The sequence below is a fragment of the Pinus tabuliformis genome, chromosome 3_1, assembly GCF_031772625.1.
Source record: "Pinus tabuliformis cultivar Carrire ecotype Pingquan chromosome 3_1, CPIR1, whole genome shotgun sequence".
NCBI lineage: Eukaryota > Viridiplantae > Streptophyta > Pinopsida > Pinales > Pinaceae > Pinus > Pinus tabuliformis.
In genome coordinates this window covers 916,234,475-916,261,246 of record NC_142301.1, presented here as the reverse complement: position 1 = coordinate 916,261,246, position 26,772 = coordinate 916,234,475, and the positions used below count along the sequence as shown (strand labels likewise).

Sequence of the window (26,772 nt, the reverse complement as noted above, 5' to 3'; positions counted from 1 at the left end):
TCTTTTACTTTAATAGTCATAATTGATATTTAAGGGTATATCTTTTATCTGATGGCCTTTGAATAAAAATATGTAAGCTTCTACATACTATTCTATTCGGTATTTAGTTTAACCATAACTTTAAAAATAAATTATCATTATTATTATTATGAATATTTGAATATTAAAATAACATCAATAAAATAATAGTTACGCCGTAAGGCGTTTCCCTCTGAAATCAACTCCCCTCTCCCTACACCTGTCATCTTTTGCACCACAGGATTATATGTTAGACGATTGCAGAAGGTTCAGTCGTTCGATCAAGGTGGTTACCGAAACGGTCAATCAAGGTGGTTACCGAAACGGTTTAGACGATTGCAGAAGGTTCAGTCATTCGCTCAAGGTGGTTACCGAAACGGTTTGGAATTTTCACAATTAATCATCTTCTGAGGGCTTCTCAAAACTAGGGTTTGCTTCGGGGTTTTGGGTTTGACGAATAAAGTTCTTTTCGGAGGGTTTGTCTCTGGATTTGTTTTCTGCAGAGGATTTGTTTTTTGCAAATTATAAGTGATCGGAAACCGGTAGATCCTGTGGATTCGGCTTCGTGACCTTCAATGATGAGCACTCGTTGAGGGACGCCATCGACGCAATGAATGGCAAGATGCTTGACGGGAGGAGCATCACCGTTAATCCAGCCCAGTCCAGAGGAAACAGGGGCGGTGGTGGAGGCGGTGGCTCTCGTGGCTACCGTGGGGGCGGCGGTGGTGGATAAAGTGCATATTCGAGGGCATCATGGATAACATAGCGGTGTTGAGGCAACGATATGGTCTGAACAAAAGTGCAAATGAAGTGGCTATTGTCATATAAGCGTATCGGACTCTCAGAGATCGGGGCCCCTACCCTGCAGATCAGGTCGTCAGAGATCTCTCTGGAAAGTTTGCCTTCGTTCTTTACGACTCCACCTCCCAAGCTTTCTTCACAGCAGTGGTACGCTTGTCGTTGTTATCCCTTCATTTCCTTTTTTTTGTTGGGGGTTTTGAGATTTTCCATTGAAATATCTAAGATAAACCCTTAATTTTTTCTTTCTGACCTGCTACATGCACATTTCCCTCTATCCTTCCTACTACATTTCCCTCTATAATAAATAAAATTGAGGCTTCCCAATATTTTTCTTATCCATCTCTGGAATTTTAGTACTCTTTTCATCGGAATCATATTTCCTGGCCGCGCAATTGACAGGGGGGAAAATTTAAGGCCCTGCCTCTTATATTTAATCCACAGGTTTACCATTTCACTAGCATAGACAGGTGGATCTGCTGACCCTGCAAACTCCTTCCCATCTCCTCTTTTTTGGAGTAGCTTTACATTCTTAGATGAGTTATGATGAGATCCTTTTGAAAGGAAGATTTAGCAAATTCAAATTACAAGCCTTGAGAAAAATCTGTGCCATAACTTTAGCTTTCAAATTAACTTGTGGCTTAATGGCAATGTAGAGATTTTTCCAGTCAACTGGCGGTCTTTTGGCGAATTTGCCACACACAGGTTTCAGGATCCATCCTAACTGGCAACGGTTTGATAACAGCAACATATTTGCAGTATACATTAATCTGGTTTATGGATATAATGACTAGAACTCAGTGACTCTTCTAACGTGAATATACTCTGAAATGAAGTAGATAATAGATCCTTTTTAAAACTAGAAGTAGAAGTACATGCCTACTCTTTTAATATATATACTGCATCTTTTTCTTTTTTCTGTTGTAAGGCACTTACTATCCTTTTGTGGTGTAAGACAGTTACTATTTTGGAAAATTTACAAGATAGACCTGTCAAATTCATGACTTTCATTAAGGTCACGGATGAAAGAAGGTGTCCCATCATTACAAATTGCTATCCATACCCTAGCCATATAGCTACAAGTCCCAAAAGCTAAAACTAACCTGGCCTACCTTACTGATCATAGTTGAGAAACACAGCAGAGTTGGCCATCCAAGAGAAACCCTGTAATATAAAGAATATCTACATTGCTGCTCTTGTTAAAGCCATTGTTAAGATATAGGCTTCAATTATTATGACTGTACATAGAAAAGGATGATCGAATTTATTCTACTGAACTTGATGATATGGTAACATAGTGATTCAAGTCAGCATACTGACTCAACTCAGATCTCAGTCGTTCAACCTGACTTTCTGCTTTAATGGACTCCTCTAAGTTCGGGGATCTGGTCTTGACTCTGGGGAGATCGTTTTTGACTTGCCATTTTAATATATGGGACATGATATAGGAGTTTGGCTCGTGAAAATACCTCTTTGCTAAAAGCATTTAAAATTCTTACATGATGGTTGGTATTCCTTTGCAAATGTATGGAAAAATTTTCCCAGGTCCTGCAACACTCCTATTTTGCTTACAATATTTAAGCATGAGTTATTTTCCAATGGATTTGTTCTCCTTTGTTTGGCTAGAGAGGTAAGGGGAAAATAGTTATTCAAAATCACGTGGCCAATGAACACCTTTTTCCCAGAGAAGTCTGTTCATACATCAGATTTCCAAAGACCCCAAAAATGTTGCACTGAGTATTTATTTGAATAAAATCTTTCCTTAGAAATTGTGGATTTCCTGGCATTCTGACTCGGACACTATTTTTATTTCCAGGATGCCGATGGTTCAGTGCCTTTCTTTTGGGGCACTGCAGATGATGGTTGCCTTGTCCTATCTGATGATCCACATGTCCTCAAAGAGGGATGTGGAAAATCTTTTGCTCCTTTTCCCCGAGGTAATATTCGACTGCTAAATTAGACCTTATCTATTCTCTGACTGTTTCACACATCAAGCATAGTGATCTAATTTTTGTCTCTTATTTATACTGATGTTGCATTTGGCCCTGCAGGTTGTTTTTTCTCTACATCAGGTGGCTTGCAGAGTTTTGAACATCCTCTGAATAAGCTGATGCCAATGCCTCGTGTTGATAGTAAGGGGCAGATGTGTGGGGCGAACTTCAAAGTAGATGTGTTTGCCAAGAGGCAGACTAGCATGCCTAGAGTGGGTAGTGAGGCCAATTGGGCCAAGGAATTTTGATATGAACCAGGCCAATTGGGCTAATGAATCCTGATAAGAACAATTTGATATTTAGAAATATCATTTTGTTTTTTATTTGATATGTATTATTTTCATAATCAATACTGATGAAGCTGAAAAGTGAGTCAGTTTTGCAATTTGATATTTAGAAATATCATTTTGTTTTTTATTTGATATGTATTATTTTCATAATCAATACTGATGAAGCTGAAAAGTGAGTCAGTTTTGCAATGTAAAGGTGATTTCAAAGGCTGTTACTGGCTTATACAAGTTTGCTATCTGCAAAGTTAGTTACTCCAACCTTTCTGATTAATATATATCGTTGACTATAACAACCCTTGAAACTAAGGTAAATAAGACACGGGTAGAAGCTGCTTGCTAAGAATAGCACATTCAATTGCTTAAATGGCTGCGAGAAAACTCTGAAAAGGAGCAGCTTTATTTCAATAACATACCAAACATCATAAAGAAATGATGTAAGTGGCTTTTGTAATAGTCCATTACCATCTATTTGGTAGTCTTTTAAACATTCATTTTTTTTTTTTAATATATGAAACATATGTGTTATCATTTATTTGGGCTTTAAATATATATATGAATGTTAAAAGCATCATCTGAAGAATTTTTAATGATTTTTTTATTAATTATAAATTATTTTTTAATATATTTTAAAATGTGAAAATTTAATATAGCTAAAGTTGGTTAATTTAGTTTAGTTTTTCTTAGTTCATTTAAAATGATATATTATTTAAAGTTGTGTTTCCTTTATATTTAAAATGATACATTATTTTTAACATTTTATGTTTGTCAATTAGTTAAAAAAATTTGTAATTTGAGGAGTTTTTTATTATGGCAATAAGTTCTATTGTTGTCTACAACATTTCAAAAGTTTACCAAGTCTTACGCTTAATGGATTTGTAGGTTCGTAGTTCATTCACCAGAAATTTGACAGTAGCCAAAAAAGGCTGAGATATCCAAAACAAGAGATTACCAAGAAACCAAAAAACCATCAAGATATACACACAACCTATAGCCATAAGAAATTAGAAAAGGTTGTCGGTGCACGGGTCCACCCCCCACGGGGTATATTTATCCTCCTTGACGATAGTATTCATTTGATTGGCCCAACTGATTTGGGTTTGCATTGGCCATGTGGAGTTAAAAGTCAATTCTCTCTCCCAGCATCCCCAATTTACAAGAAGATTGGCTTACCTTATTCCCAGTCCAACAAGAATGTAATGTGATCACATAGGGAAAGGTGGATAACAATATTTGAATCCGAGAAACCAATAGCTCAAAATCCCAACTCTTAACCACTTTTGACACAAGGGTACCCTAGATAAGTTTCTGAGTTGTGGATATGGCCAGTTGGGAATCTCCATCCACTTGGATATTAGAAAAGCCTTATTTGCTTGCGCTCTGCAGACCTTGTTCTAGAGCAATAAACTCTACAACATTGTTGTTGGTGATTCCAAAGTTGCCAACATATATCCTTAGTATTTCCATGCCAGTCCTTGAATAATCCTCCATACTTGGTTGGGCTTGGATTTCCTTCGGCAACCCCGTCAAAGTTAAGATTGGAAAACCAAGGGGGCAGGGGAGTAAATCGAGGAGGGGAGTTTATCATCTTGGGAAATGGATTAATTGTATTTTATGTTCCATGCTTGTTTCAAGAGTTCCCACCCCCTTGCAACCAACACCACAATAGTTTGGCTCCCAAGGCTTTGTTAAGCATTTATGGATCCCTCAATCCAAGGCCCCCTACCAACTTTGGTTAACATACCTTCTCCCAAGCCACTATAGCCCACTTCCTAGTGTGCTTAGTGCCTTGCCACAAGAAATCTCAAAATTTGGTAGTGATAGCTTTATAAATCAGCGTATGTGTTGGCAATGCTGAAATTTGGTATAGCGGTAAAGCTTGAAGAACATCTTTGATCAAGGTCACACGACCTTCCAAGTTCAAAGAGTGGAAGTTCTAGTTGCCAATTCGATTTGAGATCCTCTCAAGAATGTCTTGCCAACAAGAAGCACATAAAAAATTTTCTACCTGTGAGATAATTTGTTCGTTGGTTGTTGATCAATGATGAAAGGTTTCTTTACTATGTTTATAAGCAATTTATTCTTAATAACACTTATTTCTCAATCACCCAGTCACTCTTCCCGTCTCCCCCTTGGATTTCATCTCAATAGTTTTCCCAGATCACAACTCTATTTTGGCTTGACTTCTTTGTATTTCAAATCTTGTGCTTGTGGATTTATCATGATAGTAAGGACCTAGTCTTTTTAAATCAAAACAAATCTTGCTCATGCTCAGTGTGTCATAAGTAAGGAAATGTCTATATTTCTCCAAGAAATCACATCCATCATGATGGTATACTATGCGAAATCTCCCATGTGACCACTCCACTTCCTCCAAATCTTGCACTAGTTTTTCCTCTACAAAGGGATTCTTAGATAAAAACTAGAAAATATGCAATTGGTGTTCTAGCTGTTCTTGTAAGAGAGTTAAGAGGATTACTTGCAATTAGCGAAACCTCTGCAATCTTTCTAATAGTCAACCATTTAAGATTGGGTTCATCTTCAGCTAAATGCAAGGACAATTGATTTCTGTTTTGCTATCATTGTGTTGCAGTGGAAGTGACAAAATTGTAAATAGTTTGTTGAGATTGCCATCATTAATGCCTCGTCTGTATAATCTTCTCACATCTGGTACTCCTAAAGCAAAAAAGAAAGCTCGTTCTCTTCTTAGAATCCTTCATAGTTGGGACTCTTCAAGAACTGCTCAAACAATTCTCTTGCCTGAGACTGGCAATTCAGTCACTTCAGCACACTAGTGAAGCAGCTGCCAGTTTTCCACCAATTCATGTAGGGGCCTAGCTTTTACTTGTACAGATATTCTTTGGCATACAAGAATCAAAATAAATGTAAATATCTCTGTTATTCGACAGGATTTTGTTTTGTACAGTATTTAATCAGTCATAAAGGAGATGGACGACATAGAAATTTGGGGTGTCCAACTCTGGTTTTTAACTCTTACGATGCCATTTTCTTCTTTGATGCAGAGAATTTCATGTCAGGTTATCAAATTGTCTTTGACCGGGACGAGCTTAAACTGGGGTGGAAGGAAGCTAACTGTAAGTGCCCACTTAAATCTGGTTCTAGAAAACGGATATTTGTTGGGGAGTAAAGCATATTGATATATTAATTGAATATCTTCTCCATGCCTTCTGTGATGGTGAGTTTCGGGAACATGCTCTGACTAATTGTCTCACATCCTTTATGGTTTCAGGTTATGATTTGGAGTATAGAAACAGTTCAGCATCAGCGCCAGCGCCATCAAATATTACACCACTTCAGTCTCCCCTTGGCCCTTCCTCAGTTGGCAGCCCAGACACATCTTATACAAGTAGTCCCAAACAGTTATCAATACCTTTCATCCAATTCAAGAAGAAATAATAATATGGCCTATGAGTGGTTTCAATGTTTTCCACCACTGTTATGGCAGGAACGAGGCCATGGACAGCCAGATGGGCGCCATCATTGCGTTGATTGAAATTAATGTTTTCGCTTTTATGTTGTATGAATAGCTAATAGCAAAAGATGGTAACAAATCAAGTTTGCATGTAAATCGAAAACAATCCATAAAACGGCCGTGAAAATGGCGCAGGTCTGTTATTGGAGATAATGATGATTGAGATTATATGTTGTCTGATCGATTTATTTGCTAGAACAAGAGCATTAAGAATCTTGAAATGTTGCACAAATTGGGAAGGCTGATTCATTAAATCGCTTAAAAAATCATGTTTAGCAGGACACAATTATTTTGTTATGTTGACAATTAACAATGACCCATAGAGCTTTAAATGGCTTTCGCAGGGGATCTATATATGCAAATCCTTGGCCAGTGATTTTTCTGCTGCAGTGAATAGAAGGAGCAAAACAGCTTTCATGGTTATCAGGCGAAGCTCACAAGAAAGGAAGGAAAGGAAAGGCGATTGATGCCAGGAGCTTTCGTTGCATTCGAAGCTTGTGCAGAACATACATCGATTTCAAGAACAGGGAGATCGACTATGAAGAAGATTGAACAAAATGACGATCGAACCAAAACGGAGCAGATGTTGCCATAGCCTATCCATATCTATTCAGGCATTCATCTATCGAAACCTCAATGGAAACGATTCTTTACTTGTGAATTGAAGCGAATCTCGCTAAGATTGAAACGATACGATAGGCCATTAAATTTCGAAGGCCATCAAATTATTAACTGCCAAAAAGAAATAAATGAGGATGCTAGTACTAGATGACCAAGCTACCTGTTAACCTTACAGTAAATTTGGCACCTCAAGATATTACCAATGACCTTGATATAAGTAGCTACCATGTTTTCAATGTTCAGGACTAGAAACTCTCCAACTCTTATTTTGCACATAAATCAGTGTATTATATGATAAATGTGCACAGGGTATTATATGATAAATGATGGAGCCTATCATAAAAGACAATTTGAATGAAAATAAAATTGTTGCAATGCCCTTTGCTACAGATGCCATGCTCATGACAGGTAGCTTGAGCCATTTCCCTATATAAATGGTCGTCCATCCAAACCTAAAAACCTCTAAACATGGAGATATTTGTTAACTGCTTCAAGAATAGCCAAAACTATGTCAACTGTTCAAAGATTATTGGAGGCCATTAGAACAGTCGTCACCATTAATTCTTCAGAAGCCTACACCTGTCATCAAGATTCCTAGCAGTTTCAAATCTTGATATCGGTTGGTCAGAACTGGCAGAAATACATTGAATATATAACCTGATTTCAATAGGTAAAAGAACACCACAACAAGACTTTCAAAATTCATACATTTCAATATAGCGTGGACATAATTTTCCATTATAACCAAAAGAAAGAATATACAAATGAGGAATTTTGTTCCGATCTGATTTGTTTTTTGCACAACAATAAAAATGAGTAGAAAAAAAAGTCTAACAGTAGTTAACACTATCTTACAAAGTTTAGTCAGCGAATGTAAAAAAGTGTGATTTTCTTACCCGCTCATACTCCTGTTTTTTTAGAGCCTTCAATGCTTCATAGGCTTCTTGCGGAACAGAATCTGCATCATTCCATTCATCTTGCAATTGCCTCAAATCAGAGTTCAAGGCACCAAATTCTTTCTCAATGGCCTGCACATTCTTTTCTGCTTGAAAAGCCTGCTTTTTCAGGGAATCCAATTCCTGACCCAGAAGTTGCACAAAGATAGAAAACAAGTTATAGGGACTTTAAGAATTGAAGAAACCAAAGGTGATTAATCTTCAATGAATTACCTTACTACGTTCTTGAATTTTATCAATGTGATCAAATGCCTCTTGAAGCTCAGAATGAGATCTTGTAATTGCACATAGTTGATCCCGATTAAGCTTCATCACTTTCATCTCACGCAGCAACTGTTTTTCTTCCCATAAAGGCATGCTCTCGTGTTCAATTCTATATTGCATCTGGTATATCTATTTACAAAAATTAACATGTTCATTATGAACAAGCAATAAATTAGTAACACATATGATTTAAATGCAATCCTTGCGATATGAGTATACCTTTTCATCAAATTCTTCTACAGACGTTGCATTCTTAACTCTGTTCAAGGTCAACTGCACTGGTTCCATCTCTTCTCGTTTGGACTTGATTGCCTCACGAAATGCCCTCTCTTCCTGCCTTGCAGCTCTCAACCTCTCTATCATTTGTTCTTTGTTGGACTACACAAAAGCCCATATGAAATATAGCAGAGTAAGAAGAAGAAACAATTTTCAAAAGACTAAAGCAGATGTACTAGATGCTCAAAACAACAAAGAATATTCAATTAAAAGACTTGTGAAGATATATAAGCATGTTACCCGCTTCATCTGTATGGCTGCTTTGATGAAGTCCCTGAATTGGGTTTTCTCATCCAAATGCAGCTGCGCAAGTCAAATTTGAGTTCTAATTTTGTTGTCCAAGTGCCTTGGTATTTTCACTAAGCACGAGAGCTTCTTCTTAGTGACCTTTGTTTCAGGCTTTTGCTCATTCTCTGAAACAGGAGTAAACAGACCATTTGAACCAGCAAGAACACTTGTAGATACCAAATCAGAGGCACTAACAGCAACACCCTCTTGCATGTCTGGTTGCACTGTGTGATTATAGCCTCCAGAATTTTTATCTACCACGTCAGAAGACCCACCAATGTTAGACACATTGCAGTCACTTGACTCTGGATCAGATATTTCATCTTTCCCGTGATGCACCTCGTCAACCTGTTGTCCATCCATGTCTTCAGTGAGAATGCCATTATCCTCATTATCAAAACACCCTGATTCAAGCTCATTGTCATCATTTAAATGAAAACGAGGTTCCAGCGCACTGTCCCCATTTGGCAAACAGTCCATTTCAATCTCATCATTCTGCCCCTTGTTTGTAGGTTCAGATTGCTTCTCCTCATCTATTATATGGCCACATGCATCGTCCTCATTTTCCAAGTTCTGGCATCTAGATTCACTATTCTGCTCTGGCTTGTTGTCCTCACTCACCACAGACTCTATTTCTTCAAGTTTACCATCTAACGCTGGCAATTCCAGCTTCTGTTGCTCCACTGAAATGCTCTCAGATTCAAACTCACGGTTTTTATCAATTAAACACTGGAACTCAGAATCACAGGCTAGATTTTGTCCATTTGAATTGATCTCTCGGGGCTCAGCAATCGGCTGTGATCCCTGCTCCAGTTCGCTGTTCTCCACAAAATCTCCACTTGACGAACACTGCACATACTTCTCATCATTCCCAGTCATTACCTCTGGTGAATTGATCTCCTGAACCTCCACAACCAGAGGTGAGGCAGTTAATCAATGGGAAAAGCAAATGATAAAATTGATGAAGAGGGCAACACATTAGGAGTATTTTCATTTACTTATTTTTACTCTTTTATATTTTTTATTTATTTTTATATGTGGAGGAACAATGTTCAAATAAATTTAAGAAGAAATATATTTCCTCAAAATAGCATTAATACTGCACTTAGATCTAGACCTTGCTTACCCTGCCATAGTCGTTTTTGTATCAAATCAATTTTATGGTCTCTGTATATGTGTTTAAATGTCTGATCTTTCAAATCTTGATATTGGTTGGTCAGAACTGGCAGAAATACATTGAATATATAACCTAATTTCAATAGGTAAAAGAACACCACAAAAGTTACACCGCTGTCGTGAAGGGATTACAATGGCTTCTCAAAAGTCTGAGGCACCCTCTCAGTAGATTCACTCTACTCATTCTAGCTATATATTAGCCTAACTACAATGCTCTCCCAACTTGACTTGACAAGAAAGGAAACAGAAATTACAAAAATATCTCATAACAAATAATCGTTCCTCAAGAGAGGTTCCCTACTTAGCATGTGAATCTCCCATCATAAATGGCTCATAACGTGAGAGGTATCGGTCACAACTTTCATATAATATGTCATAAACTTACATTGGTCAGAAATAGAAGATGCCAAGCATCTATATGGAAGGAATTTTCATAGATCTATAAGTCATCCTGCAAATCTTCAAAACTCATCTGCCCCTCTTCAAAACTCATCTGCCCCTTTTTTAGGAGAACAACTCGGAGCAACCAAACACTGACATTCTGTCTTCACAAGGAAGGTGTTCTCTACCAAGCCTAGCTTCTCTCTCAGAATCTTAACATCCCCTTTGCAAAGGGTTTCATTAGAATGACAACAACTCGCATTTAAAGCATTTCTCACCCCTCTCCTAATTAGAAATACAATTTTGGGTTCTCTACTAATTTTCTCCACACCCATTTAATCTAACAATGGACATAGAGCATGTATATTTATACCTGTGTGTTGGAAATACCATTTTATACTTTAATGTTTATTATTTTTGTTTTATTATTATTACTTGAATTTCTTCTTAACAAGTGGTTGTGTTTCTTTTGGTTTTAGTGAAAGTATGGGCTCCAATGTTGGCTCTCTTATTATGGAGTATAATTCATCTTTGAGAATTTTTCAATTATTAAATTAGGTTAGTCAATTGCTTAAAATATTAAATTTCTTTCAAAAAGTTTTTGTTACTTTATAGGTTAGACACTGGCTTGAAATATGAAACTTATTCCAAAATGTTTTTGTTACTTTATAGATAAGGCGTAGATTTCTTGGCTTTATGATGAAAACAATGAAGGGAAAATACATGTTACTCTGTTACTCGTGCTCTTTGACTGAAAAATACACGGTGAGAGAAAAATGCATATTATGCTAATTGAGGAATGTTTTTCGCTTGTCGAACTTATAGTATTGAATTTAACACACTAACACTTTACAACAATGAACTAACAATATGCATGATGAAAATAGCAATATGGAAGATTTATCTACATAATGAAAAAGGCAATATGGGACATTCCAATCACGTTCCAAGGCATTTTTTAAAATGTGGAAGTGACAAAAGGTTGTTGTGAAAGGTTTTGTTTGTATATGGGAAATTTCTTGGTCATTGTGTATAATCCTAATGTTGATAGATATGTCTACTAAGTGGTTCCAATTAATGGGGCATTGATTTGAGCATTCAATATATTTTTATTCTTTATCAAAGTATTCTTTTGTTGTATTTGTGTTCTTCAATTTATGCCTTACGACGTTTCCTTTGCAACATTTGGTGCAAATGCTAGTTTATTTAACTACACATTTTCTAAAATATATTAGTTTTCACTAAATTAACACATATATTATAAATATAAATATTCTATTATATTACACTCTTAATCAAATTTTCAATAAAAATAAAAATTTATACATTATCAAAATATTATCATTACAATATCAACACTTTGTATTTAATATCAAATAATTAGGCTGATAGGCCTTTCCTATGCATCAACAATTGTCAACACTTTCATCCTCCTCCGTTGGATCAAGTGAGACACTTTCAACCATTGATTTTTAGTTAGGCTGATAGGCCTTTCCTATGCATCAACAATTGTCAACACTTTCATCCTCCTCCGTTGGATCAAGTGAGACACTTTCAACCATTGATTTGAAGTGTGACTGCTTTTTCCAAATATCAGTTGAGTTGCCTTCTTGACATGGCAAGATATTTTTATTGCTTTTTCCAAATATCAGTTAAATTGCCTTCTTGACATGGCAAGATATTTTCACTGCTTTTTCTATCTTCGGTGGCTTTTGGCAAGCACTAGCTTATCGTTAATTAGGCCGGCTGTTTAACATTTTTTTATTTTCTATTAGCCATATTGCTTAACTGTCTTGCTTTCCCTAATAGGAATGAAATTGCTTCCATAATAGAAATGAAAAGGTTGTTGCAGGTTTGTGCACTTGTACTGAGAAATTTTTAGCCTCGTCGTCATGAAGAATAGCATCTTAATCAATTTCCTTCAATTCAGGCTTCTTCTTGAAGCATTTTGGAAGCTCGGAACCAAAATTGAGAATCTTGAAGTCAAGCTGGCAACCATTATTAGAAAGCTTGAGGTCATCAGATCTAGGATCCTCGACGTTTATGGTTAACCTCGAATCCTGGGTTATGAGCAGTGTTTACTCCACCTCCAAGCATTACAGTGTGCATTGACATGCCCTTTCTCATTAACATGGATTGCATATCATTTTCCCTGGTCTTGGTCTCTGGGATATTCATTTTTACGCCTTTTTGGTCTCTAGCATTTTTGTTTTTTAATCAAATCTACTTGAATTTCCAATTGGATTGATCGATATCAATCAATCCCATTCTTATCGTCATTCTCACGTATTCCTAATCTTCTTCTTATTCATTTTTGTGAGATTCTCGTTTCTCGTGACCACTATCTTGACAGGTTTAGAGTGGCTTGGCAGGTGACCAACAAACCATTCCCAGAACCGAACCAAAGGGTTTGAAGTGGAGTAATCCTGCTCTGCTCACTGCATATTCTGTGAGATGACTCATATAATTTCAAGATTGGTGTATGTATTCTTTGTGACATACTAAACGTTACGGTTTAAGTTCATTGTGTAAAGCTTGAGCGCGTCTAAGTATTCTCAAACTCCAAATAAGCAATAAACACCATTCCAAGTATAACGATAATATATCTATATAGCATTGTTGGCAATGATGACTTTTAAGAATAGGGAATGTCCATTCCAATCATAACGATAATATATCTATATAGCATTGTTGGAAATGATGGCTTTTAAGAATAGGGAATGTTATATGAGTGATTTTTTTGGCGGTTAATTTTACTTTAATTTTTATTAGATTTTTTTTCTCAACAAAATGATTTTTTTTTAATGAAGAAAATAAAAATATGGAACAAAACTTTAATATTTATTAGAATTTTTTAGTCAAGTTATTATAATTTTTTTTTCAAATTAATAGTTAATTATTTTTTCTTATTTATAATAACAAATAAATAAATAATTCTTATAGAAAATTAGTGCTATAATATATCTATTATTTTTTTAATCAACATTTAATTACAGTGAAATTTTTAAATTTTATAGGCTATATTATGTAAAATATTATGGGTGAAATCATGAATTATAAAAACTTAAGAATCGTCAAAGATAAATTGATTTTCTGACTAAGTTAAGTTTACTATACTTAATTTTATTGAAATAGATAATTACTTGTTTTTTATTATTTATAACTCTTTTTTTTTGTTTCAAATAGAAAAAATAAATATTAAAAATTAATAAATACATCAAAAATATTTGTTATATTTATTATTTCGAGGCCAAAAGATAATTACAATATCACGAATTATATTGACTAATGATTAATGTTTATTTCTATGTTGTCTATTTGTTAATTTCAATCTTACGTTTTCATTTTCTACCTTTTAAACTTTATGTGAGATAACAAATATTAGATAAAAACTACAAGGAAAACGCTCTACTTTTATAAGATTTGAAAAAGTTATCAAAAATATTCATTATAACTAAAAAATCTAAGTAAAAGATTCCAGTAGAAATTTTTCTATAGTGTGATTAAATTCAAGTACTTTTGCTTATATTAATGCACAAGTGACCAAAGTACTAAAATCCCAAAGATGAGCATTAATTTATGCTATCAATTACATTTTGCATAAAAAGCAGGTACTAAGCAACAATGTTGCATATTATACTGATTTTGATATGTATTAATTTCTAAAAGCTTAACACTTGCATCACCATATCCTACAAAACAATACAACTATGAATTCTTGATTTCTAACAATTAAAAAAAACTATAATCTTTAAGCTTTGAAAAACATTATATTATATCTATATATATTATTTCTTTCATTTGAATTTGAATTGTAATTTCTAAATGGATCTCTAATACTCTCTTATGTTCATCAAATTTTCCATTCTTATTAGAAGATTCTTATGAGTAATTATCTTCAATGATTACAACGTCTAAATATAGGTATTGAAAATAGGTTTTAAAAACTATTAGAAAAAGAAAAAGAAGACAAAAAAAACTTTAATGAAATAAGATATTAAAAACATTAGTAGAAAATAGTTTTTTTGTTAATTAAGTAATAATATTTGACAAAAAAAAGAATCATGATCATTTGTCTCCACATTTGAAATAAGCTATCTATTTCTCAATTTATATACATGATGAGAAAATTTGCATCCAACATATAATAAAAGAACTTTCCTTTTAAGTGGTGTAAATGTATCGTTATATGATATTAGAACTTTTGGATCAATTTTTCTTTGGTAAAAACATGTTTTCACGAATCCAAACTCAAATCTCTAAACATTGGTAAACTAAAAAGTGGTAGATTTCATCATGCCAATCCATCCCCATATGACCATATGAACAATAGGGATATTTTCCCATTCTAATCCTATCCTCCAACACTATATAATAGAGAACCTTATTCAAAAATCCTTTAAATAATTCCCATAAACACCAAAGGATGGATGCTCTCTTACAATTTTCTTTGATCTCTTGGAGAATTAAGAGAATGTTTTGTTGATCATAGACGATACATTAACATCAATTAAAAAATGTAGGTGCAAGTTTTTGCATTCGAACCGAGGAAAAACAATAATTCCACATTGTGAGTTTCCACCCACTCATAAACACAATTAATTATATCAATAATTATAAGTTTACAAAAGAGAGGTTGAAGATAGCTAATGCTTATTAGTATGCTCTGTAATGGAAATGAATAATAACATTGAAAATCAAGGCATGGGATGTTATTCTCATAGTCCACTATCACAACTAATATATATATGTGTGTGGGGGAGGGGGGGGTATCCCTAGGTGATTTAGGTGAACCACTCTCTCTTCCTCTTCTTCCCATAGATTGTATTTTCTTTTTTGCACATAGAATAGTACATAGTTGTACAAAATAATTTATAGAAACTTGATACAATTCAACATCATTTCTATCAAAGACTTGTTGAGAAGTATAGAATTCATTATCCTACACTTGAAATATTCACAAATGATATTACATGTAGTTCATTCATCTTTGAACTGCTTGCAATATTGTGTTAAAGTTTTTACATGAGCATTATGGTCAATTATTACACCCAACCAAACATATCCATCCCTTATTTTCTTTGGTACATTAATTACAGCCATATTATTTTGTTTTGTTCTAAATAATGTCATCTAGCTTGATGTTTTAAGTGAACAACCAACAAACCATTTTTATAAAGTTCAATGCAATCCACCATTTTTTCCATAAATTATTTGATATGAAGACAAGAGTCATCTTGTCTTTGATAATGTCCTTGCTTGAAACATAAAATCTATCCATACACTAATTTTGAAAATTATATCAACCAATACATTTGAAGAGTGAGAAACAAATTAAAAGTATACATCAAGTTAGATAATGGTTTAAAAAAATACGATCTGTAGGTACCATTCTTTTGAGCCAATGAATCCCTTCCATAGACAACTTACCCTATTACTATATATCCATTTCTCTCTTACTTTCATGACTTTATCAATGAAAGGACTACCAACATATTCCTTGTTATAAATACTTTGTTATTTGCATAAATTTCGTTATAATGTTGTGTGGAACAACATAATGAAGCAAAGAAGCATTAGGTAACAAAATTTATAATGAATTCATTCCTATCTATCATTTCCATGTTTCCTTTTTAGCAAAAATATTATGTTTCCCATCCAAAAAAATATAAATGTAAGGTTTGTATTTTAACTTCATCTCTAGATTTAGGTTCATAAAAAAGTTTCTTTTCATGGTTGAAATAAAATAGGATAATCTATTTTAGTGTTATTGTATAGTTTGTACAAGTCATAAAACATTATTTACAACTTATTCCTCATTCACTTTTATATATTGCAAAGTTAGAAGTGATATAACACATCTATTGATATTAATAAAAACAAATTTCTCATTCAATAAAAAATATTTGATTGGTTCTTTTTAATTTTATTTTTATTTTCCATATCTCATGTTGGCTCCTACATAATCGCATTTAACAAGTTTTTTTCAATGTATTGAAAGCTAATTTATATATTATTTTCTAAATTACAACATCATTCAGATGGGGAAGAAAAAATATCCCCATATATCAATCAAAATGTGAAAAAATAGTTACAATGATGTATTGTCACCTTCATCACCAAAGTCCATATTCCTCTAACACAAACCATTTATTGACTTCTATTTCACTTCAAACTCTTTGTTCTACATGAATAAGAAAAATTAATTCCTCTAACACGAACCATTTATTAACTTCTATTTCACTTCAAACTCTTTGTTCTACACGAATAAGAAAAATTAACAAAGATTTAAGTAAATTATTAGCATGATAGTCACTTTTAGAAACCATAGTTTTTGTTTAAGAGGTTAGTCATACAAAATCCATATCCAACTATCTGAGAGAAATAATTAAACATAAGGGTGCTAAAAATGACATTTTAGTGCTCCTTCTCGAACATTTGAACTCAATTTATACCATTAACAGTTGGTAAGTTTGTTTAAAAATGACATTTTAGTGCTCCTTCACGAACATTTGAACTCAATTTATACCATTAACAGTTGGTAAGTTTGTTGGTAATAAGAATTAGGGTTGTATATGTGGTTAAATTATATAATTTATACCATTAACAGTAGGTAAGTTTGTTGGTAATAAGAATTAGGGTTGTATATGTGGTTAAATTATATAAAAATATCAAAGTGTGAAAATTAGCTTGCACTTATCGTTGTTTACCCCTTTTAATATGTTAAGAGATTTAAAATTTAAACCAATATCGAATATGAGATTTTCCAGCCGTACATCTTCTAGGTAAACTTCGTATATTTACATTTAGAGATAAACTCTAAAAATCAACCAGAGAATGAGTTTTACTTTATTTTTTTAAAAGAAACTTATAATCTAAAAAATACAATATTTACTGTGAAAAATCTTTTAAGGTGGTTTTTTTTTTCATTGGAGTCAAGGCGGAGGAATTACTTGGACGATTAAAAAGAGCCGGAATCTAAGCAAAAATAATTTTAAAAATCTTGTAAGGGAATACTGAATCGTGTTTTTGATGATCCTCTTAGATGAAGCAGCGGACATCATTGCTTGTGGGCAGACGGTTTCACCCTCATATTTTTAAAACAATAAACACTCCTAAAGCACATGCCTCTACGAAGGCTGTAACTGTAATGGACGACCTGGATGTGGGAACACTTTACCAACAAGGTCGATGGAAGGAGGCGCTACTCATATTGCAAGTTAAAGACATAAGCGTAGAGAGATGGACTTACATTTATATGTTGCAGGGCTGCATTGAAAGGAAGGCTTTATCAGAGGGCAAACGAATCCACGCTCACATGAACCAGAGGGGGGAATTCATGGCAGACACGTTTCTGTCAAACACACTTTTGAACATGTATATCAAATGCGGGAGCGTGGTGGATGCTCGCAGAATTTTCGACCAAATGGCAGAGCGGGAACGGGATGTGTGTTCTTGGACTGCCATGATCGCAGCTTACTCGAGGCACGGGCCTGCACAGGAGGCACTGGCGCTCTTCCACCAAATGAAGGGGCAGGGCGCTCGGCCGAATCAATTCACGTTTTCCAGTGTTCTTCCCGCATGTGCCAACCTGGGGTATCTGGAGCAGGGTATAGAGATTCATTATGAGATAATAAGAAGCGGACTTCAATCTGATGTTGTTGTGGCAAACGCCCTACTGGACATGTATGCCAAATGCGGCAGTTTAGAGAAAGCCCGCGAATTGTTTGACAAAATGCGTCAAAGAACTGTGGTGTCTTGGAATGCAATGATTGCAGGATATGCACAGAATGGGCTGGTTGATGAAGCCCACGAGCTCTTTAAGCAGATGCCGTGTCGAGATTTGGTATCTTGGAATACCATGATGGCGGGCTTTGTGCAGAATGGGTTCGTTTATGAGGCTCTAGGACTCTTTAAAGAAATGCGTCAACCGGATGTAGTGTCATGGAATACGATGATCACGGGATTTGCGCAGATTGGGCTTGTTGATGAGTCTTTCAAGCTTTTTAAGAGTATGTACCGGCCAAACATTGTTTCATGGAATGCCATGCTCGCAGGGTTTGCGCAGAACGGGTTTATTGATGAAGCCTACATGCTCTTTCGGAAGATGCCTCACAAGAAAGTCTTATCGTGGACAACGATGATGGCGGGATTTGTGCAGAATGGGCACGGCGAAGAAGCTTTGAGGCTCTTTCATCAAATGGAATTGGCCGGGGTAAAGCCGGACTCTATGGCCTTCGCTAGTATTCTTCCAGCGTGTGCTAACTTTGGGGTTCTGGAACAGGGCATGGAAATCCATGAGAAGATAATTAGGACTGGTTTCCAGTCTCACTTAGTGGTGGTGAATGCTCTCATTGACATGTATGCCAAATGTGGTAACCTTTGGAAGGCACGTGAACTATTCGACAATATGCATGAACGAAATGTGGTGACGTGGTCAACAATAGTTGCAGGATATGCCATCAATGGCTTTGGAAGGGAGGCCCTCAAACTCTTTGAGGAGATGTTACATTATGGCATAGGCCCAAATGCTGTTACCTTAGTCGGGGTATTGTCTGCCTGCAGCCATGCAGGTCTAGTGGATGAGGGCTATGGATACTTCAATCGCATGAGCAATCACTATCAGATAACACCTTCAATTGAACACTACAGATGCATGGTTGACCTTCTCGGACGTGCTGGGCATCTTGATGAAGCGCTAGACTTGATCGAGAAAATGCCAATAGAACCTGATGCTTTTGTTTGGAGTTGTTTGCTCGGTGCTTGTAGCATTCATAACAATATAGAGGTGGCAGAATGTGCAGCACAGCACATTTTTAAACTAGACCCTTCGAATTCGGCACCTTATGTGCTGCTTTCAAACATCTATGCTGCTGCTGGCAGGTGGGCAGACATGAGAAAGGTACGCCAGAGAATGAAAGACAGAGGCATTAAAAAGGCACCTGGACGCAGTTGGATTGAGGTTAATAAGAAGGTGCATGCTTTTCTTGTAGGTGATTGGTTGCACGCAAATGTAGAAGATTTATCTGAAGTTTGAGAACCTGTTCTGGGGGACAAAAGGGGCAAAGTATGTTCCAAATATGATATTTGCATAGGATAGTAAAGAGGCGTTGGAACTGCAAATTCGTTGCCACCACAGGGAGTGAGAAGCAATTGCTCTTTTAACAGACTACAAAGTACATCCCATGGAGCACCTGTTCAAGTCATAAAGAACCTTCATTTGTATGGTGGCTTGCCACATCGTAATCCAGATACTCTCTATGATCCTTGATAACAAATTCTATCAAGGCATGCAAAATTTAACATCATTGCAAGGATGGGCACTGTTCAGGGGGTAATGGTTGTTCATTCTAAGTGAAGTAACTTATACACATGTTCATGCCAAATCTACTACTTTGGTAGCAAAGAAATGGATTTTGATTTCAATTGTTCCAGTAAAGTGCATTGCTTGGAGGTCTCCTGCATGCATTTGGCATTTGATTGGAAGAACCAGTGCAGAGTCACTGCTAAGATATGCTGAACAGGATATCATTTTCATATGTTGGGAATTGGATGGTGACGATTTTTCATAGCCCTGATTTTTGGGGATGATTTTATTCTTAGCATTGTGCTTCATTGCAGCTTGAAGAAGAAATGACATGTATAATAGTAGGCTGCATCTCATGGAAGTCCTTGACTGCACCCAATTTACTTATGCCCTGCTATGAAAGCAATTTTTTTTTTTTTTAAATCACTTATGTAGTATCGATAGAGGTAGAAACAATTGTGACCAAACTTGTCTCATGAGCATTTTGCATAACCACTTGCAAGCTTGAGTGGGATGATAGTATGCGCAAGGCATATTTCCTCAATTTCTGAATTCAAAGTGAAAAAATTGAAATGCTAGGCAGTCCATTCTATTTATAATGATCTCCCATATGTTGGTTGGCTTAGTTGGCTTGATTGGGTAATAAGAGCTTAGATGGATTATGTTGATTTGTAGTCATTTTTTCCTTTTTCTCTGATAGGGCAATTCTCCATTTTGGGAGTTTTACAATTTTTGCAGCCAGTTTGTAACATTCAAATAAAATTCTTTTGGTTTAGAAGCTGGTCGGTGGAGGATATTTTTCCTCCAAAGTCGCCCAGGACTTGCACCTGCTCCCCACCACAAACACAGGCAGAAGCAATTCACAAAGGGAAAACATGTTGCTGGGGAGATTTGAACTCCTACGAAGACATTAAAAATGTTCACTTTCACAGTTCCCCACTTTTATGACGTCAAGTGTATATTTCCTAATAGTGATTATGATTTAATATAATATATTATATTTCATTGATGATTAGTTTGATTATTTTATTTGATAATTAAAAATAATAAACCAGGTAGGCTTTGATTATAAAAATAACTTAGAAATAACGCAACATTAGCATAGGCAGATTTGATTCTCAATAATAATTCTTTAATTTGAAATAAGAATCTTTTAGTTTGAAATCTGTGGATCTTATAAGTACTATATATGTAGGATGTATTTTGGTCTTGAATGCAATATACAAATTGTTTTGTGTGTAATCTCTCTACTATATTTGTTCTTCAAATTTCTTTGGTATCAAAGCCCTTTTAGCCTAATTCCCTTATTGGAAAGCCAGAAAGATGAAGGAAACTTGAGTGTTATTGTTTCTATACATATATTAGCATAGATCTGTTAGCTGTGTGAGTATAGTGTGCTTGTGTGGAGATTTGTGTGAGTTACGAAGCTGTGCTTTCTGTTTCGAAAAGAAGAGGGCTGCCACATTGTCATTGTTGCCGTGGGAGAAGATCGCAAGAGACGATGTTGCATATTGTGCACATGAATGCTCTGTTGGTAGAGGCACGTTGGGTAGAGACGATGCTGCATATTGTGCACATGAATGCTGACTGTTGGTAGAGGCACGTTGGTTCACGCAAGAAGTGTCGATAACTGTCGGTGATCAAACATCATTATTCAAAGGAGAAAGCGATCAAAATTTGTTCAAATCTGTGGGGAGGCGTAATCTGTATGGAAGAATTTGAAAGGTAGGGATCCCTGGAGTCCATACTCATATTCTCGGGATGGTGGTTTCTGGATGTAACGGAATTGAATGTATTGCAAGTAGCAAACGTAGGCTTTAGGGTAACTTGTTGCAACAAGCAACGGTACGAGAAAACAAACAAGGGCAACTTCCTCGCTCGAAGAGCCACAGGCGGGATATTTATTACCAGAAATAAGGAGTTGTTCGAGAAGTTTGCTCAATTGGTTGAGGTTGTTAAGTACTTTGCTGATCCGAAGGTCATATGGTCAATTTTTTTTTTATTTTCTTTGACGTCTTTAGATTTAGATCTTACTGGTCTAGCCAACAAACTTTAAAAAATTCCCTTCAAAATTGATTTGCCCGAAAAAAATGTTTACAAATATATATGAAATGTTTCTTAAACCACTTGATTGTATTATCCACCAAATACTTGAAATGCATATAGCGGGTATCATCTAATAGAACCTTTTTTGACAGTGAATCAGCCACTGTATTTGACTCCCAGAAAATACCTTTTTTGACAGTGAATCAGCCACTGTATTTGACTCCCAGAAAATACCTTTTTTGACAGTGAATCAGCCACTGTATTTATGTTGAAAAGATATGTGATTAAAGGACTGTCTGAGAAAGGAGATGTGGTCGATTCAGCCGGTTAAGATTGGAAGGAGAAAAAAAATATTTCTCAAAACATCATCAATTGAATTCTTAAAATCTCTGTATACATGAATTAAAATTTATAAACAATTTCTTGGTAAACCATAAAAGCCCTATAGCGCCAGAATCTCTTATGTTTGTTCCTGATCCCCCGTTCCACGATATTACATGTCCTATAATAAGTCCTATTACATGTCCTGAGCCAATATAACCCGAATTTAAACCAATACGAATATGAAGTATGAGATTTTTATCGAGCAGTTCTATGAGGATCATTCTCATAATAACCGTACCTATTTCGAAATATTTAATCGAAGATCCGAAATAGGGCTTTCAGAAATTTAATCATCAAGAATTGCAAGGTCCGACACGAACAATATCGGAATGGAATATGAGATTCTTATCCAGCAGTTCCAGGGCTTTCAGACATTTAATCATCGAGAATTGCAAGGTCCAACACCAACCAGACAAGTCTATTGAGGAGGAAATGTTTAGATAAGCACTTTGCGTAGGAGGGAAAAAAATTTCAACAAATTTTGAATAAGTAGTTTTTAAATTATATTTCGAAAGTGAAAATGAATTCAGCATCATTTTGAAATTTAATAATTTTATTTGGATTTACAAAAATCTCCACCAAAATTTATTAAAATATAACGAAAATTTTTATAGTTAAAAAAAAAATATTTCGAAATATTTAATCAACACCAACAATATCGAAATGGAAATGCAGAGATCATTAGTGAGCCGAAATCATCAAAGATTCAAAATAGGGTTTTCAGAAATTTAACTATCATCAAAATAAAATTTTCAGAAATTTAATTATCATAAAAAAATTCAAAATAAAATTTTTAGAAATTTAATTATCATCAAAGATTCGAAAGCACTAGCCGTAATCATCAAAGATTCGAAAGCCTTAGCCGTAATTATCAAAGATTCGCAATTAGGCTTTCAGAAATTTAATTATCATCAAAGATTCGAAATAGGGCTTTCAGAAATTTAATTATCAAGAATTGCAAGGTCCGACGCCAACAATATCGAATGGAATATGAGAATTTTGCAATTATCAAAGATTCGCAGTAGGCTTTCAGAAATTTAATTATCATCAAAGATTCGAAATAGGGCTTTCAGAAATTTAGTTATCGAGAATTGCAAGGTCCGACACCAGTAGGGCTTTCAGAAATTTAATTATCATCAAAGATTCGAAATAGGGCTTTCAGAAATTTAGTTATCGAGAATTGCAAGGTCCGACGCCAACAATATCGGAATGGAATATGAGAATTTTGCAATTATCAAAGATTCGCAGTAGGGCTTTCAGAAATTTAATTATCATCAAAGATTCGAAATAGGGCTTTCAGAAATTTAGTTATCGAGAATTGCAAGGTCCGACACCAGTAGGGCTTTCAGAAATTTAATTATCATCAAAGATTCGAAATAGGGCTTTCAGAAATCTAGTTATCGGGAATTGCAAGGTCCGACGCCAACAATATCGGAATGGAATATGAGAATTTTGCAATTATCATCCAAAGATTCGAAATAGGGTTTTCAGAAATTTAATTAAAGAATTGCAAGGTCCGACACCAACAATATCAGTATGGAAAATGAGAATTTTGCAAGCAAGAAAACCAGAATGGAGAGTTTGAAAGGTCCAACACCAAGAAAACCAGAATGGAGTTTTTTATTTGTAATAGGGCTTTCAGAAATTTAATTAAAGAATTGCAAGGTCCGACACCAACAATATCGGAATGAATATGAGAATTTTGCAAGCAAGAAAACCAGAATGGAGAGTTTGAAAGGTCCAACACCGAGAAAACCAGAATGGAGTTTTTGATTCAAAATAGGGCTTTCAGCAATTTAATTAAAGAATTGCAAGGTCCGACACCAACAATATCGGAATGAATATGAGAATTTTGCAAGCAAGAAAACCAGAATGGAGATTTTGAAAGGTCCACCACCAAGAAAACAAGAAAGGAGAGTTTGAAAGGTCCAACACCAAGAAAACCAGAATGGAGATTTTGAAAGGTCCACCACCAAGACATCCAAGAATGGAGATGCAGGGATCGATCCCCGTACCTCTCGCATGCTAAGCGAGCGCTCTACCATCTGAGCTACATCCCCAATGTGACACCACCAGAATGGAGAGTTGGAAAGGTCCAACACCAAGAAAACAAAAATGTAGATTTTGAAAGGTCCAGCACCAAGACAACCAAGAATGGAGATGCGGGGTATCGGATCCCCGTACCTCTCGCATGCTAAGCGAGCGCTCTACCATCTGAGCTACATCCACATTGTGATACTGCTAGAATGGAGAATTTCAAAGGCCCAACACCAAGAAAACCAGACTGGAGAGTTTGAAAGGTCCAACACCAAGAAAACCAGACTGGAGAGTTTGAAAGGTCCAACACCAAGAAAACCAAAATGGAGATTTTGAAAGGTGCACCACCAAGAGAACCAAAAATGGAGATGCGGGGTATCGATCCCCGTACCTCTCGCATGCTAAGCGAGCGCTCTACCATCTGAGCTACATCCCCAATATAACGCTACCAGAATGGAGAGTTTGAAAGGTCATCTGACCTACATCCCCAGCGTGACACCGCCAGAATGGAGAGTTTATAACGCTGCCAGAATGGAGAGTTTGAAAGGTCATCTGACCTACATCCCCAGTGTGACACCGCCAGAATGGAGAGTTTCAAAGGTTCAACACCAAGAAAACCAGAATGGAGATTTTGAAAGGTCCACCACCGCCAGAATGGAGATGTTGAAAGGTCCAACACCAAGAAAACCAAAATGGACATTTTGAACGGTCCACCACCAAGACAACCATGGAGATGCGGGGTATCGATCCCCGTACCTCTCGCATGCTAAGCGAGCGCTCTACCATCTGAGCTACATCCCCAATGTGACACCTCAGAATGGAGACTTTTAAAGGTCCACCAAGAAAACCAGAATGGAGACTTTGAAAGGTCCAACACCAAGAAAACCAAAATGGAAATTTTGAGAGGTCCACCACGAAGGCAAGCAAGAATGGAGATTTTGAAAGGTTCACACCAAGGCAAGCAAAAATAGAGATTTTGAAAGGTCCATCACCAAGGCAACCAAGAATGGAGATGCATGGAATCGATCACCGTACCTGTTACATGCTAAGCAAGCGCTCCACCATCTGAGCTGCTACATCCCCAATGTGACGCCATAATTTTTTTTTAAATATGATTAATTTTGTTGAACCACATGCATCGAAAATATTGCCGCCGAAATAACGGCGGTATCGATCCCCGTACCTCTCGCTCTACCATCTGAGCCATATCACGCACATATTTAGTGAGCCGTAGTCAACAAATAGTAAAATTTAAAACGACGCCGTTGCCGGGGATCGAACCCGGGTCACCCGCGTGACAGGCGGGAATACTCACCACTATACTACAACGACTGTGCTGTGAAAGTGGAGTTGCTGTGATATAATGCTATCAGCTTATGAAGGGAATTCTGTTTACGGGCGGAAAACCGTGTCAATTGAATTGTAATTGCATACAAATATATATACATATACACTTGCCCTCGCTTTCTCTAATGCCCAGTACCACCACCCTCAGCCGAGGCTCCCTCACTTATATCAAATGTCTCACTTAATTTTCAGGTATTTATTCCAAAGGCCGCGGGTTCCAATCGCATTCTTGACGGATACCGTTTCGTTGAGTAACGCAAATCATTGTATTTGTAATTTCGATTTGATTTGTTTACACTTCATTTTTGGGTCTTGTTTTAGATCAAATTTATAGTCTTCAATTTGCAGGTGTTTAAGCTTGAATATCATCTGCTGTTTCTTACCTTTCAAAAATAACACTGTAACCGATAAACAAAATCTCAAGTAAGTAAATAATAAACTAGTTTTACCCTATAAACAAAGTCTCTTCTATGTTACATGATAGGTAAATGAATAATAAGTTAATTTATACAAGTAAATAAATAATAAGCTAGAATTTACTCAATGATTCAAATTTAATCAAGTTTTAAAATTGATTTATTTATAAGTAATTTTAAACAAATAACCGCTAAACCTCCCTTTATTGATTGATTACCGTATATGCATATTATATTAAATTTTTCATCATTTCAAATGAAATGATGATATTTTATAGATTGATTAGTGTTTTCCATATCATGTGATTCTTTTAAAGAGGTTATAGGTTCAAAACAAGACCGGTAGAGTATGTATGCTTCAATAGACTTAGCCTGGAGGTGGGTCCTTGTCCCACAAACAAAGAGATCTCATACACCAATTTGGTGTCTCTTTTGGTCGTGACCTTAAAATTGAATAATAATAATAATTAATAATTAAATTAATTTTAAGGTTAACATCGAATTGATGTATGAAGAAAAATCCATATATTATAACGCAATATATGTATATTAAATTATTTTGTTCAGGAAGATCACTTAATTTGATTATTCTGACTTGGGTTATGCTTAGACAATATCAATGTGATCTCCCAAAAAATATTAAATTATTTTCTTCAAGAAGATTACTTAATTTGGTATTCTGACTT

At 35.6% G+C, this 26,772-nt stretch overlaps 1 protein-coding gene, 3 non-coding genes and 1 pseudogene across 5 annotated transcripts; 2 read left to right on the top strand and 3 right to left on the bottom strand.

Annotated features, from left to right (window-relative positions):
- The first annotated feature begins 260 nt into the window (after positions 1–260).
- Positions 261–3,584, top strand: LOC149190680 (asparagine synthetase [glutamine-hydrolyzing] 1-like; annotated as a pseudogene). Its single transcript, XR_016256012.1, has 3 exons — positions 261–966; positions 2,633–2,753; positions 2,868–3,584. The product of XR_016256012.1 is annotated as an asparagine synthetase [glutamine-hydrolyzing] 1-like (transcript).
- A 13,941-nt stretch (positions 3,585–17,525) lies between these two features.
- On the top strand, positions 17,526–19,643 carry LOC149190679 (pentatricopeptide repeat-containing protein At2g13600-like). Its single transcript, XM_089412237.1, has 2 exons — positions 17,526–19,451; positions 19,543–19,643. Exons 1-2 carry the CDS (start codon positions 17,595–17,597, stop codon positions 19,564–19,566), a joined length of 1,881 nt encoding a protein of 626 aa, XP_089268363.1. The 5' UTR covers positions 17,526–17,594; the 3' UTR covers positions 19,567–19,643.
- A 5,043-nt stretch (positions 19,644–24,686) lies between these two features.
- TRNAA-AGC (transfer RNA alanine (anticodon AGC)) lies at positions 24,687–24,759 on the bottom strand. Its single transcript has one exon. It is a non-coding gene; the product is annotated as a tRNA-Ala (tRNA).
- Positions 24,760–25,051: 292 nt separating this feature from the next.
- TRNAA-AGC (transfer RNA alanine (anticodon AGC)) lies at positions 25,052–25,124 on the bottom strand. Its single transcript has one exon. It is a non-coding gene; the product is annotated as a tRNA-Ala (tRNA).
- A 459-nt stretch (positions 25,125–25,583) lies between these two features.
- On the bottom strand, positions 25,584–25,655 carry TRNAD-GUC (transfer RNA aspartic acid (anticodon GUC)). The gene has a single exon. It is a non-coding gene; the product is annotated as a tRNA-Asp (tRNA).
- Between the last annotated feature and the right edge of the window lie 1,117 nt (positions 25,656–26,772).